This window comes from Pygocentrus nattereri, chromosome 17 (genome assembly GCF_015220715.1).
Source record: "Pygocentrus nattereri isolate fPygNat1 chromosome 17, fPygNat1.pri, whole genome shotgun sequence".
Taxonomy (NCBI): domain Eukaryota; kingdom Metazoa; phylum Chordata; class Actinopteri; order Characiformes; family Serrasalmidae; genus Pygocentrus; species Pygocentrus nattereri.
This window is the reverse complement of record NC_051227.1, coordinates 39,011,660-39,024,821: the sequence shown is the minus strand read 5'-3', so window position 1 is coordinate 39,024,821 and position 13,162 is coordinate 39,011,660. Positions and strand designations below refer to the sequence as shown.

The 13,162-nt window shown below is 45.0% G+C and overlaps 1 protein-coding gene across 1 annotated transcript in view; it reads left to right on the top strand.

The window, feature by feature from the left end:
- The window catches only part of ypel2b (yippee-like 2b), a 14,799-nt gene extending 2,204 nt beyond the window's left edge, over positions 1-12,595 (top strand). Inside the window, exons 2-5 of the mRNA XM_017724522.2 lie at positions 6,102-6,333; positions 6,841-6,884; positions 6,976-7,084; positions 10,662-12,595. Coding sequence (XP_017580011.1) covers positions 6,217-6,333; positions 6,841-6,884; positions 6,976-7,084; positions 10,662-10,751 — 360 coding nt within the window. The 5' untranslated portion in view covers positions 6,102-6,216 and the 3' untranslated portion in view covers positions 10,752-12,595. The remainder of the gene's footprint in view (positions 1-6,101; positions 6,334-6,840; positions 6,885-6,975; positions 7,085-10,661) is intronic.
- The last annotated feature ends 567 nt before the right edge of the window (positions 12,596-13,162 follow it).

Sequence of the window (13,162 nt, the reverse complement as noted above, 5' to 3'; positions counted from 1 at the left end):
ATCAGCAGCATTGATTTTGCCTCAAAGCAGTGATGTTGAGTGCATGCAGCACCTCCTTCATCTGTCACGAAACATAAAGGATGCAGTGGGCTTCTTCAAACCGCCAGGCTGCAGGGGCTGCTTCACTTTCCCGGCTGTAAAGGGTAAAACGCGAGGACAGCCTCGCTCTCCGCTTGCCTCTCTCTCTCTCTCTCTGTCTCTCTCTCTCTCTCTCTCTCTCTCTCTCTCTCTCTCTCTCTCTTTGCTGCTGTTTTTCCTATCAGCAGCGCCGCTCTGGTTACGTAAGGAAGGTTGTTGTGGCGCACAGGCCTCGGAATGGGTCCGTCACCCTCCATGCATCGACCGCTGCAGGAGACGTGCATAGAGAGAGAAAGGGGGAGGCTGGGGGATTTAAGGACAACGCTGCTGCTTACGTCTTCTGTTTGGTCTCATGCAGAAATGACTCAGGACTGCGCTAAACTAGACCTTGGTGACAGTAATAACTGATAACTGCCAAACGAAGGTGCTGCACTGGCCCTCAGTCTGGTGTTGGCAGTAAAGGCTTGAACTTTGAACGTTTAATTCTTCCATCAGAACAGCACAAAACAGTCCTGCATTAGTGATGCACGACTCTGTCGTTTCAACCAGGGTCATCAGGAGGGCCCACAACATCGTCAGGGACAGTGCACACCCCCAGCACACACTCTTCACACTCCTACCTTCAGGCAGATGCTACAGGAGTGTGAAGTCCAGGACTACAACACTGACCAACAGTTTCTATTCACTTCCAGCCCTCCCCACCCTCACCCCCTTCTGAACTGGTTTAGGTTTTGGCCGACTTTGCGCTCAATAACTGCAACTTGCATACACTGTACTGCTGGTGTCAGAGTCTGTTTACGTCTGTTACTTGCAACATAAGATAAGATGAGATAAGATAAGATAAGATAAGATAAGATAAGATAAGATAAGATAAGATGATCCTTTATTAGTCCCACAGCGGGGAAATTCACAGCATTACAGCAGCAGCAGAGTAACAGGAGTAAGACACTCAGTAGTAGAAACGGGAAGCAGTATAAACATTATAAACATTATAAATAATAAAAATTAAAGCTAAATCTCGACTATTTACAGGAAAATAAGGATAATAATGAAATAAAATAAAATAAATAAAATAAACATGCACTTTATGAGCAGCTGCTCTACATATTTGCATATATGCACATGAAACTTTCATTTTTTCTTTTAACTTTGCACATGAAACTGTACTTTTTTACTATTGTTTTTAGTGTTATTCTTCTGTTTTTCTATTCTCTTCTAAGATTATATTAAGCTTATATTTGGTGAATGGAGGAACAGCAGAGTAATTTCATTGTGCAGTGTAACTGCCTGCTCTGCTGCGCACATGACAATAAAACAGCGTGAAAAATCTTGATGTAATATCGATATTGTATATTGATGTAAAAATCTTTAATGTAATAAATTTACTCGATGTTTTTCCAGTAGCTTCAGAGTGATGTGAAAATGCGTAATCATACAGAGTAATATTAGGCATCTTGTCGAATAATTATGGCTCACTAATACTTGAACACATCTCTCAGTCAGATAGTGTGTTTCACGTAATAAGGCTGCTGAGCGGAGCTCAAGCTTGAGCAGGCAGCGGGAAAATCGGAGCGATGCATTGAGAAAATCAGTTCTGTAGTCACAATTCACAAGTGAACCATTAGTATCCAGTTAACCAGAACAGTTCATCAGTAAAGCTTTCATTCCATTCTCTTGTTTTCCACAACTTTCGGTGAAAATGTTTTGTTTTTTGATCCCCTAATCACCAAGAAAAGAGTTAGGGTGCATTGTAGAGGCAGACATATCAAAAATGAGTCTGTGCTTTCCAGCGGCTGGTGAGCAGCGTTGACTATAAAGCTGGTTAATCAAGCGACTCGTGCTACTCAGACTCATCCTCTTTCCTGTGTTTCACAAGCTCAGAGTCATTGGGCCAAGAATCGACCTCTATTCTGAAAAGTGTTGGAGTCGACTCTTTTGGAATCAACTCCCATCACTAGCTCTGATTTTGGAAAAGAAAGCCATTCCCAGGTATCTCCTTTACACTCGCCTTGAGGGGAATCTGATTCTTAAAGGAGCTGAGGGAAGTTTGTGATCCTTCAATTTGACGGAGTCTGCAAAACTGGCCGTTTTAAACTGTGACAGTTTAACTCGGTCCTTCTTCCAGAGATGAGTTTCCATTTAACTATAATTCAATGGGAAAGAGATACTTTATTAACACTGTGGGCTAAATTGAACAGCCACATCACTGATTGTGTCACGATTGGCTCCTCCCACTCCATGCGCGTTTGTTTTGGTTCGGCCCCCTTGTTTGTTGACTCCGCCCCTGATTGTTTTCACCTGTCCCTTGTTATCCCTGTTTTATAAGCCCTGTGTTTGCCCCTTGTCTTGGCTGGTCTTTGTTGTTCGTTATCTGGTGTCTGTCATATCTGCCCCCCCGATCTCTCCGTAGTGGCTATTTGAGCCTGGACTGTTACGACTACGACCCTGGATTTGCCCTTAATAAATCTCGCTCATCTCAGCACGTGCCTCCGCCTCCTCGCTCCCCATTACAGATTGTATCGTTGTATCAGATGATTGTCGTAAACCTTAAAGCTCTTGAAACCGCTGCCTAGTACACAAACCTATCCAGATGTTAGTTGGCTGGTTCTATATTTACTTATCATATTTTCTTCATTCAGCAAGTGAGCACTTATTACATATGTGTAAGAGAGGTATAAAGAGTGGGACAGTGGAGGGGGTGGCAAGAGGAGGAGGAATGAATTGGGGCAGAATGACAGAAAGAATTAGCTCATTTGTTTAGTGCTTTAATTAAGAGGCATTCATATGGCTCTTCAGTGTAAAACTGGGCTGTTTTTTTCTCTAATAATATTTAATGCCACACAACATTGTTTCTGTAGCTTGACAGTGGTGTGCAGCTACCAACTCAGGCAGCACCACCAGCTGTTAGGAACAATTATCACTATTGAATGATACGCAAAGTGTATTGTAATTACGGTTTTGGCTTCATCGCTCAGTCTCACTCGTTATGCTGTGTTGCTTTGTGTTTTAGACAGAGGGGAGGGATGGGGTGTTGGTGTTCAGGCAGTGTGGTGGAGATGCTGTGCTGTCGAGTGCCGTGTTGTCTCCAGAGGGAAGAGAGGTAGGCTCCCCTGTTATGCGTCGTTGTTTTTGATCAGCCCAAATGAAGCCAGAGAGACGAGACCTTGTGTCAAAGCTCAGGCCAGTTGTCTCAGTGCGTTGTTTAGTTCTCGTGCTTGTTTACACACGAAGCAGCTTCAAACGACGAACGTGCTTGTACTAATTGTCATACAGGCTCCATGCTTTCAGTAAGGATCAGCTGTCATGTCATGACGACATTGAAGTTGTTAATAAGCTCAGCTTGTATAAAACCAAAACAGCAATTAGTCCAGCTGTAGCTCAGGTTCTTGCATTTGTCTAGGTTCAATTGGTACCACAAGACCAGAAGTACTGGCCTAGTGAATGCTCAGCCTAGAGGCTTTACAGGTGACATTTTTATCTGTAGAAACAAAGCCGCAGCTCTAGAATCCTGGTGAGGTGGAACGGGATTCAGCTGCTAAGTCATTGTGTTCATGTGAGTGAAATTCCCTCCGAAACGTAACGTGGCAGGATTTACTGCTTTCCTCATCGTGCTTTTTCAGGGAAGTTGTTCCATAACCAGATGTCACTCATGACTGGAATAATGAAAGCCAAACACTGGTTGAGAATTTGCTTCTGTGAATCCTGGTGTCCTGGACTCTGTTACACGCTGTTGTGTTCATAACATGCGGTAGTTAAACTACATTTGCTGCTGGCAGGAGCTGAGAAATGGATAGTGCTGTGGGCCTGTTTATCGCTTTCTCTGTCTCTCTCTTCAATCGTTAATGACCGTTGTTATGGAAATGCAAACTAAGCACACAGAAAACAGAACCAGCAACTCAGCCACGGTTAGTTACTGAAACCGTTATTCTAAATCCAAAAGATCATCTCCAGAAGTACCAAAAGGTGAAAAGACTATTTTTATTTTTTAAACCCAGGTCATTCACATTTCGATGGTAGACAGCGGCCCATTTTCCTGTCATTGTAGCTCTGCTGGTGAAATGGAATTTGATTAAATTGATTGGAGAGGAGTTAGTAAGTCTGCCCATCCTCATTACCCGCACCACATTTTCCTTCTAATCTCATTTCATGGTTCTGCACCAGCAGATCTTTGCGTCGGCGGAGGGCCGCTTGGGACGATGCTTTGGTTTACATGGCCCCGGCAACATTATGAATGCGTTATAAATTTATCCCCGTTCTAAAATTGATTTTTCCCTATAAAGATGGTCTTCATCTTCCATATAATTACAGTGTGATGCTGGGGGGGGGTGTTGTAGCGAAAAACATTTGGAGATCGTTTATTGTGTGCGCATGTGTTCCCGTATTGCCCGGGACCTCATCCATTAGGCAGTTAAAATTTCACTGGCATACAGTTCATCTTCGTCTTGACAGTAAACTGTAACGATACACCCAAGGCTGTTTTAAAGCATTGCGTCCTGGGCAAACTGTAGAACGGGCTGAGTCCTGAAATACCCTGGTGTTGCTCAGCCCAGGGCGTGGATATGGGGCGTACCGGGGTGACAGCGGGTTGTCTGTATGTGAGTATGTTTGTTTGTGGTGTCAGTTTGTGTGACTGTATGTGGGAGTCCGCTCTGTGTGTGTGTGTGTGTGTGTGTGAGAGAGAGAGAGCTCTCTCAGTGGTCTCTTTATGCCCTGGCCCCACGCCTTTGGCTGTGAAACAATACAAAGAACACAAGAGCCGCTATTCCACTCGGAGCCCACAGCCGCGTTGATTCCTGGCCTCAGCACACCCCTCCTACTGCAGAGATCACTGCAGCATCCACACAGCAGCCTTCCACAGTCGCTTAGCACAGCTCCGTCTGTCTACTGCAGATCTACTCTTTTCAAAAAACATACATACTTCTTATTACTGTCAACACGTGGTGTTTAGTTCAGTGAGGAATTTGCAGTTTTGCCCTTAGCCCAAATGTAGCTGATGGTGCAAGACATCTGGAGTCAAATTTGCTTGTGTAGTTTTGCACTGGAGACACCAGGCTAAGTGAGCTAACAGGTAATAGAAGATTTAGGCATGCAGACGATGCTAATAAACATCACACACATGCCTCACATGAAGTTTTAGGTCATCTCTATAAGGCTTACTTGTGTGGTCTTTGACCGTGCTGTGCAAAATGGTAGGGCCGTCATTTAACATAGTTATAATATTTATAATTACAGTAATTTATGATGTCATTTGGGCTTAATTGCAGTTGTCTCGTTTACTCAAATCTGATCCTAAAGGAAGATTTTTTTTTCTATTTAAAAAGCAGCACATAGTTATATCTATTAAAAAAAGCTTTAAAGCATAGAAGTTATTACTTTAAATAATTCAGTGGTGTGTCCACATGAAAATCATGTGATTTCCATAGGGTAAATTTTCATTACATACATCCAGTGAGAGCAACAGTGGCTGCATGCTCCAAGGAGTATGTATATCATATCGTCTAGAGTGTAGCCTCTCACTCTTCTTACAGCTTGTGGATTCCTGCTACAGTGGGGGCTCTCGAGGGGAACTGTAGCCTTCCACTTTGCTGTTGCTTTTGTTAGTCTGCTGTTTATAGATTTTTCCATAGGTATCCCACAAGCACTGTCCAGCACAGTCTGCTGACGATGCTGCAAAAGCCATTTAAAAGCTGGATTACTGTGGATGGTTCATAGAGTAAAACTAGGAAAGTGGGTAAAAATGTCCTATTAATAATTTATTGCATTACCATGTTATCACTGTGTTAACCTTGGCAGCAGGGAAACAGTATAGCGACTACCTCGCCACTTGCCGTGGTATAAGAATCTATTCCTTGTTGGCTACTTTAGCCTCGTCCCCCAGTGCAGAACTAAAGCAGCAAGCTTCGGACACCAAGCGTCTTGGATGATTTCCTACATTTGATGTAGGGAAAACCGTGGTAACTAGACCTCTTGCCAACAGCCTTCCTGTCTGTACAGTTAACATACAGATGCGCTGTTCTCCACAGGTGTGTGTCCCCCACTCCGCGCCCCACCACGGCCCTCACCTGTGTGTTGCGGTGCTTCCCCTGCGAGCCGTCCTGGGCCGGCAGCCCCTTTCTGCACCGCCCGGCCACCCCGCCCATGGTCACCATGACGCGCTCCAAAACCTTCCAAGCCTACCTGCCAAGCTGCCACCGCACCTACAGCTGCATCCACTGCCGTGCACATCTGGCAAACCATGACGAGCTCATCTCCAAGGTGATCAGCGGGATGTCGACATAGGAGTGGGAGTCACCACTGCTCGGTTTGGTGAACTGTCTGGGAAAAAGCATCACCTCTAAGAAGGGCCTTCAAAACGGGCTGCTTTTAAAATCTAATTTACTTTAGTAACCAAATTTAATCCAATCTTCAGTTCTTCAGTAACCAACAGTATAGCATCATCAATCTCAAGAGGTCCTGTCATTGTTGTGGTTTCTTCTTTGACTGGTTTGGGTAAAATGTGGCCGAGCAAACATTGCCTTAGTCATGAATTTCCCATGCCAGATACATGGAGCTGGATCTTTTTTCAGTGTTAAATGGAAGCAGCATACAGGAACAAACATGACTGATGCAAGGCAGCTTGGGTGGCAGTTTGCAGTCAGGTCAGCAGACGCTGCACAGCTTGGGATCACCATTTAACGCTGCAGAGAGTCAAAAGATGGTTTAGACAGAAAAATCTGTTGTTTGAAGCTCATAAGATTTTTTTTTTTTTTTGCTTTTCTCTAGTCTTTTCAAGGAAGTCAAGGCAGAGCCTATCTCTTCAACTCTGTGTAAGTATAGAGTATATGGTGAAGAGTTTAGGCCCCACTCATGTCCTTATATAAACTCTCTCTGTCTTTCTCTCTCTATTTCTCTCTGTAGGGTGAATGTGGGTTGTGGTCCAGCAGAAGAGCGAGTGCTGCTCACCGGCCTGCATGCAGTAGCAGACATCTACTGTGAGAACTGCAAAACCACACTGGGATGGAAATATGTGAGTGAACAGGGACAGATAGGCAGTCATGTTTAGACCACTAAAACACTCTACAAGCCACAAACGTATTTGTGTACAAAAACATCTGACCCTTTTCCTTATTTGCCCACTGCTATGTTCAGGGCACCTTTTCAAATTCACAACGTTCAGGGTCATGTTTTAGCTGGTCAAGGACACCAAAACAGATAATCCCCTGCTATGACACGTAGCTATGCAAAGCCATCCACGCGCTTAAAGTCCGGCTTACATTCTCTGCATGGTGTCCATTTCGACCAGCAGCTGCGCCGCATTCCAGTTGTCATTTCCACGTATTGGCGGTTCTGGATTTCCGCTCAAGTCTGACATCCGAGTTATTAGTTGTCTTGTGGGTGTGCGCAAATAAAGACGCCCATACACAAGTAGCGGAGAAGTGCAAGCAATACAGCTGGTGTACACGCCCTACGTTGGTCCGGTTATTTATAAGCGGGGCAGATATTAATATGCACTGTGGGGGCATTCAGATGCCACAGTGTCAAAATGGCAAACTGACCTACTGAACTGCTATGCCGTGAAATTCAAGGACAGCCATCCACTGCCTGCTGTTTCAGAAAGAGCCGGACAAACAACTTGTTTGTGGACCGTAGTGAGGCATAGTGTGACAGAACCAGCATCTGATGTTTTCCAAAGCTTGACATTTTGGAGGGCGACTTTTCGACAGGAGGGGAAGATGAAAATACGTGCTGGGGAGATATAAACAATAAAATCATTTCCAACCTGTGTTTCAAATCCTTCATCTGAGGAATGTTATTGATATAGAACGGTGCAGAAAATAGAAATTTCAAATAGTATTTTATAAATAGCAGTAAAATGTTTTCCATTCAACTTCAATAAACAAATTCTTTGACCCTTAAACTGTTGCCCAAAAACTAAGCTGAAAATGTTTTAATAGGAAACAGGGAAAATAATAGTTTATTATTAATAATAGAACATTTCTTGTTTAATTTTAGAAATTAACATTATATACACTGCTCAAAAAAATAAAGGGAACACTCAAATAACACATCCTAGATCTGAGTGAATGAAATATTCTCATTGAATTCTTTGTTCTGTACAAAGTTGAATGTGCTGACAACAAAATCACAAAAATCATCAATGGAAATCAAATGTATTAACCAGTGGAGTCCTGGATTTGGAGTCACACACAAAATTAAAGTGGAAAAACACACGACAGGCTGATCCAACTTTGATGTGATGTCCTTAAAACAAGTCAAAATGAGGCTCAGTGTTGTGTGTGGCCTCCACGTGCCTGTATGACCTCCCTACAACGCCTGGGCAGCTCCTGATGAGGTGGCGGATGGTCTCCTGAGGGATCTCCTCCCAGACCTGGACTAAAGCATCCGCCAACTCCTGGACAGTCTGTGGTGCAACGTGGCGTTGGTGGATGGAGCGAGACATGATGTTCCAGATGTGCTCAATCGGGTTCAGGGCTGGGGAACGGGCGGGACAGTCCATAGCTTCAATGCCTTCATCTTGCAGGAACTGCTGACACACTCCAGCCACATGAGGTCTAGCATTGTCCTGCATTAGGAGGAACCCAGGGCCAACCGCACCAGCATATGGTCTCACAAGGGGTCTGAGGATCTCATCTCGGTACCTAATGGCAGTCAGGCTACCTCTGGCGAGCACATGGAGGGCTGTGCGGCCCTCCAAAGAAATGCCACCCCACATCATTACTGACCCACTGCCAAACCGGTCATGCTGAAGGATGTTGCAGGCAGCAGATCGCTCTCCACAGCGTCTCCAGACTCTGTCACGTCTGTCACATGTGCTCAGTGTGAACCTGCTTTCATCTGTGAAGATCACAGGGCGCCAGTGGTGAATTTGCCAATCCTGGTGTTCTCTGGCAAATGCCAAGCGTCCTGCACGGTGTTGGGCTGTGAGCACAACCCCCATCTGTGGACGTCGGGCCCTCATACCATCCTCATGGAGTCGGTTTCTAACCGTTTGTGCAGACACATGCACATTTGTGGCCTGCTGGAGGTCATTCTGCAGGGCTCTGGCAGCTCCTCCTGTTCCTCCTTGCACTAAGGCGGAGGTAGCGGTCCTGCTGCTGGGTTGTTGCCCTCCTACGGCCTCCTCCACGTCTCCTGGTGTACTGGCCTGTCTCCTGGTAGCGCCTCCAGCCTCTGGACACTACGCTGACAGACACAGCAAACCTTCTTGCCACAGCTCGCATTGATGTGCCATCCTGGATGAGCTGCACTACCTGAGCCACTTGTGTGGGTTGTAGAGTCTGTCTCCTGCTACCACGAGTGTGAAAGACCACCAACATTCAAAAGTGACCAAAACATCAGCCAGAAAGCAGAAAGGTGCTGAGAAGTGGTCTGTGGTCCCACCTGCAGAACCACTCCTTTATTGAGCGTGTCTTGCTAATTGCCAATGATTTCCACCTGTTGTCTGTTCCATTTGCACAACAGCAGTGAAACTGATTGTCAGTGTTGCTTCCTAAGTGGACAGTTTGATTTCACAGAAGTTTGATTTACTTGGAGTTATATTGTGTTGTTTAAGTGTTCCCTTAAACTTTATTTCTCCCTATTTGCTTTAAATATCTACACGAGAAACATCAGTAAAAATGAAACCCAGTTTTAGGATATGTATAAAAATGTAGATATACATGAAATCCTTGATGAAAATGTTCAATTTTTTTTTTAATCAAGGTATTTGCATGAAAGGCTCTTGCATGAAGTTGATGGATACTGATAACTCGATCATTTGGATGATCACTCTCTTGTTCTTCATTCCTTAAAGTCAACCTGAAATCAAACTCCATCTAGTTACCTTGATAGTTCTTGGCTTTTGCCACTAGTCAGTTCATCGTATTTCACTTAAAAGACAAAATTCTTGTTTTTTCCATAATCTTTCCACCTCTAAATGCTTTCCAATGTTTGTCACCATGCACCACCAATTAAATTATAGCATGCCCCCCCCCCCCCCCCCCCCCCCTCCTCCTCCTCCTGCATCACCCCAGTTAACTGTAGACTAGTGCTGGCACTCAGTTGTCATGATCCAATCAAATCCTAATGGATAAAATCCTTACTTCTTGCCTGAATTATCCTTAGGAAAAAAATTTCCAATTCATGTTGACTTTAAGGCTGATTTATACTTCTGCTTATGCCTGTCTGCAGATGTGCGGGTGTCGTGCACAGATGTTTACATAGGTTTCTTCCAACATACTTGTAACATGGACATGTACGGTAGGGGGCAGTGTCCAGAACAAGAGTGTACAGAAAGTAAAGAGGAACGTTTTCCAGGATCTTTTCCCAAGTCTTAATATTCAGTTCACTGTTTTGATCAGACAAATGTTTGTAACCTCGCATCTCATCTGCAGCTGATCCTCAGACTGTTCCATTTGATACCAGGCGGCCAGTCGGATCACTTGCTTAACGCGCAGCTCTGCAGTTGAGATTTTGAAGTTGTGCTTGTTGTTTCCTCTGCAAGCTGCACTCATCTGTGAACCCCTTGAGCTACTTTCACGTGCATCTTCCCAGAAGTATAAATCATCCTTTACAGTGCTCTCTCGCTGTCCTCTTTCCCTCAGGAGCACGCCTTTGAGAGCAGCCAGAAGTATAAGGAGGGGAAGTTTATCATCGAACTGGCCCACATGATAAAGGACAACGGCTGGGATTGAGCTGAGCTTAGCTGAGAGGGAGCGGCCTCGTGGGAAGCGAGGGCGGAGTACGGATGAAGCCGGTTCAGGCAGTGCTTGTGTGGGTGAATGAGTGACGCTGGTTTGATGTTGCCTTTCCTCCAATGTTCTACCCAACATCCTGCCCACACACACGCACACACACACTCCTGGTCCCTGGGGTCGGGGCGGGTGGGGATGGGAGCACTCCGCTGGGCCAGACGTAGAGGAGAGGCAGCCCCAGAACAGTGCGTGTGTGTGTGTGTGCGTGCGTGTGTGTGTCTGGCTGAAGACATGGATGCAAACGCATTCCAATAACAGATGTACAGACATGTACAGTGAAATCTGCACACGCATCGATAAACACCTTTCTAGACACTTGCATGTCTCTCCCATCCTAGCCTGAGTGCTTCAGACAGCCCCTTGTGCGTGTGCATGTCCGTGTGGCACACTGCGCTTGGCAGGACCATGGCCGCAGGGTCACGGAGTTGAAGGGTCTTTCTCCACACTGGGTGAATAGAAGGCTAAGATGATTACCGCAAAATCCAGCCGAGTGTGGCTACTGCCAGCTAGGCCAGTGAGGATGGGTCTCTGAATGGGCCTCTGATGAACCGACCAATGAAGGAGGCCCATATGAGGGGCTAAACCAGTCCAAGATGGCAGAGAAAGCTTTTAAACTAGATCGCCCTGCCTTGCCATTGACATGACGCTAACATCTCTCCTCCGTTCTCAGTAGCACTCCTTTTGTCCCTGCATACTAAACTGAATGTTAACCTGTCTGTGTAGCCAGTTACATGGTATTGCACCTGGGCCTTCCCTATAGTCCGTGTTCAGTGTTGGCCGTCTGTGCTGCTCCCGCTTTCACCGTCTTTCCCTTACTTTAAACGAATACTCCAGTGGTTTTTAACCTCGTCTCCGTCTGCTGCATTTGTAGCGTATGGTTGGTTAGAAACATGTTAACTTAATAGAACAACAGAAAACCCTACGACTTGTAGTGCAGCCAGAGGGCAGGTGTTTCAGTGCATTGCGAATCAGTGCGTTTTCTGCTCTTGTCTACATCCAGGGAAATTGCTGTCTGGGTTAATCAGCCGTATGCCACAGAAGCAGCAGACGTAAGTAAAAAAAAAAAAAACATTGGCGTATTTCTTTAACGTTTCGGGGAGAGTGAGTTTGTCCTGGTGATGATGCTTTTAGATAAAACGTCCAGGCACGAGGACGAGGTTTTCAGAGCAAAGTCTCACTGCGGGATTACTTAAGAAAGGGTCTACTGCCTCCTAAGAAAACATCATTCCAGAACGCTGGAATAATCCAGAAGCATTCTTTGAAACAAACGAAAGCTAATTTATGAGCCCTAATCCCAAGGCCAGAGGTCACCTGTAAAGACGCCTTTTTGGCGTCCACCAATCCAACCAAAGAACCTATCAATTTACAAATAGCTAACCAAACAGAGGATAGCCAGAGAGTAGTGATCTAAGGTGTTAGGAATAGCTGCAAGCCAAGCTCAGTAGCTTTTATCTCTGTGAAATGTGTTATTTCTTTATTGTAAATGACAGATATTAATATATATGAACATATACATTTCTATTAATGAAAGGCATCGCTGTTTCTGTTGATCTGTGCATTTCAGACTGTAAATAGTCACGTGTAAGGTTTGTTATTTATGACTACGAACATCATTTTAGCATCTACCATGCTTTCTGTCTGAAGCCCTAACCGGGTGTACAATATTTGCTACTTTTTTACTCTTGGAAAATGTTTAGATTTTAGTGTCTTTTATAAAAGGATGAGGAGATGGTGACTACTACTGGAGCTTCATCTAAATGAGAATAAAAACCTAAAACATCGTCTTTCTTGATTGCTGTCGTTTTGTTATTGTTATTGGGCCTCATTGTAACAGCTAATTGTTTCCTCAGCTGGAAATCCATTATGTAAACTGGTTTCAGTTACAGTAGGCCTCAATGCTTATTCACCCTCACTGATGATGGCAACAGAATGAATGTACAGATGTGGACTTCAGCAGATTGCGTTATTTCATAATGGAAAGGCTTTACAAAAAAAAAGATGGTGTCTGTATTCCTCTCGCCTGCTCTGCTTTTGCAGGGAGTCTGCCAGGCTCTGAGCTGCCCCACCATCTCCTGTTTACAGCGGCAGATGGCTCTGTGTTTGAGCTGCACTGGAGACCAGGTCTCCTAGCAACTGGGTTTCTCTTTCCTCGAGTTGCGGAGGAGGCTGGGTGTGTGTATGTGTGTGTGTGTGTGTGAAGGGTTGGTGTCATTCAGTGTCTGGGCCCAGCGTTTAACACACATACCCGGCTCAGCGGGCGAGGGTTGTCTAAGGTCTTTGAGAAGTGGGTGCGTGAGCGAATAATGTGTTCTATAGTTTCTAATGCTGTCTCTGCTGGGTGAGGGGCAGTG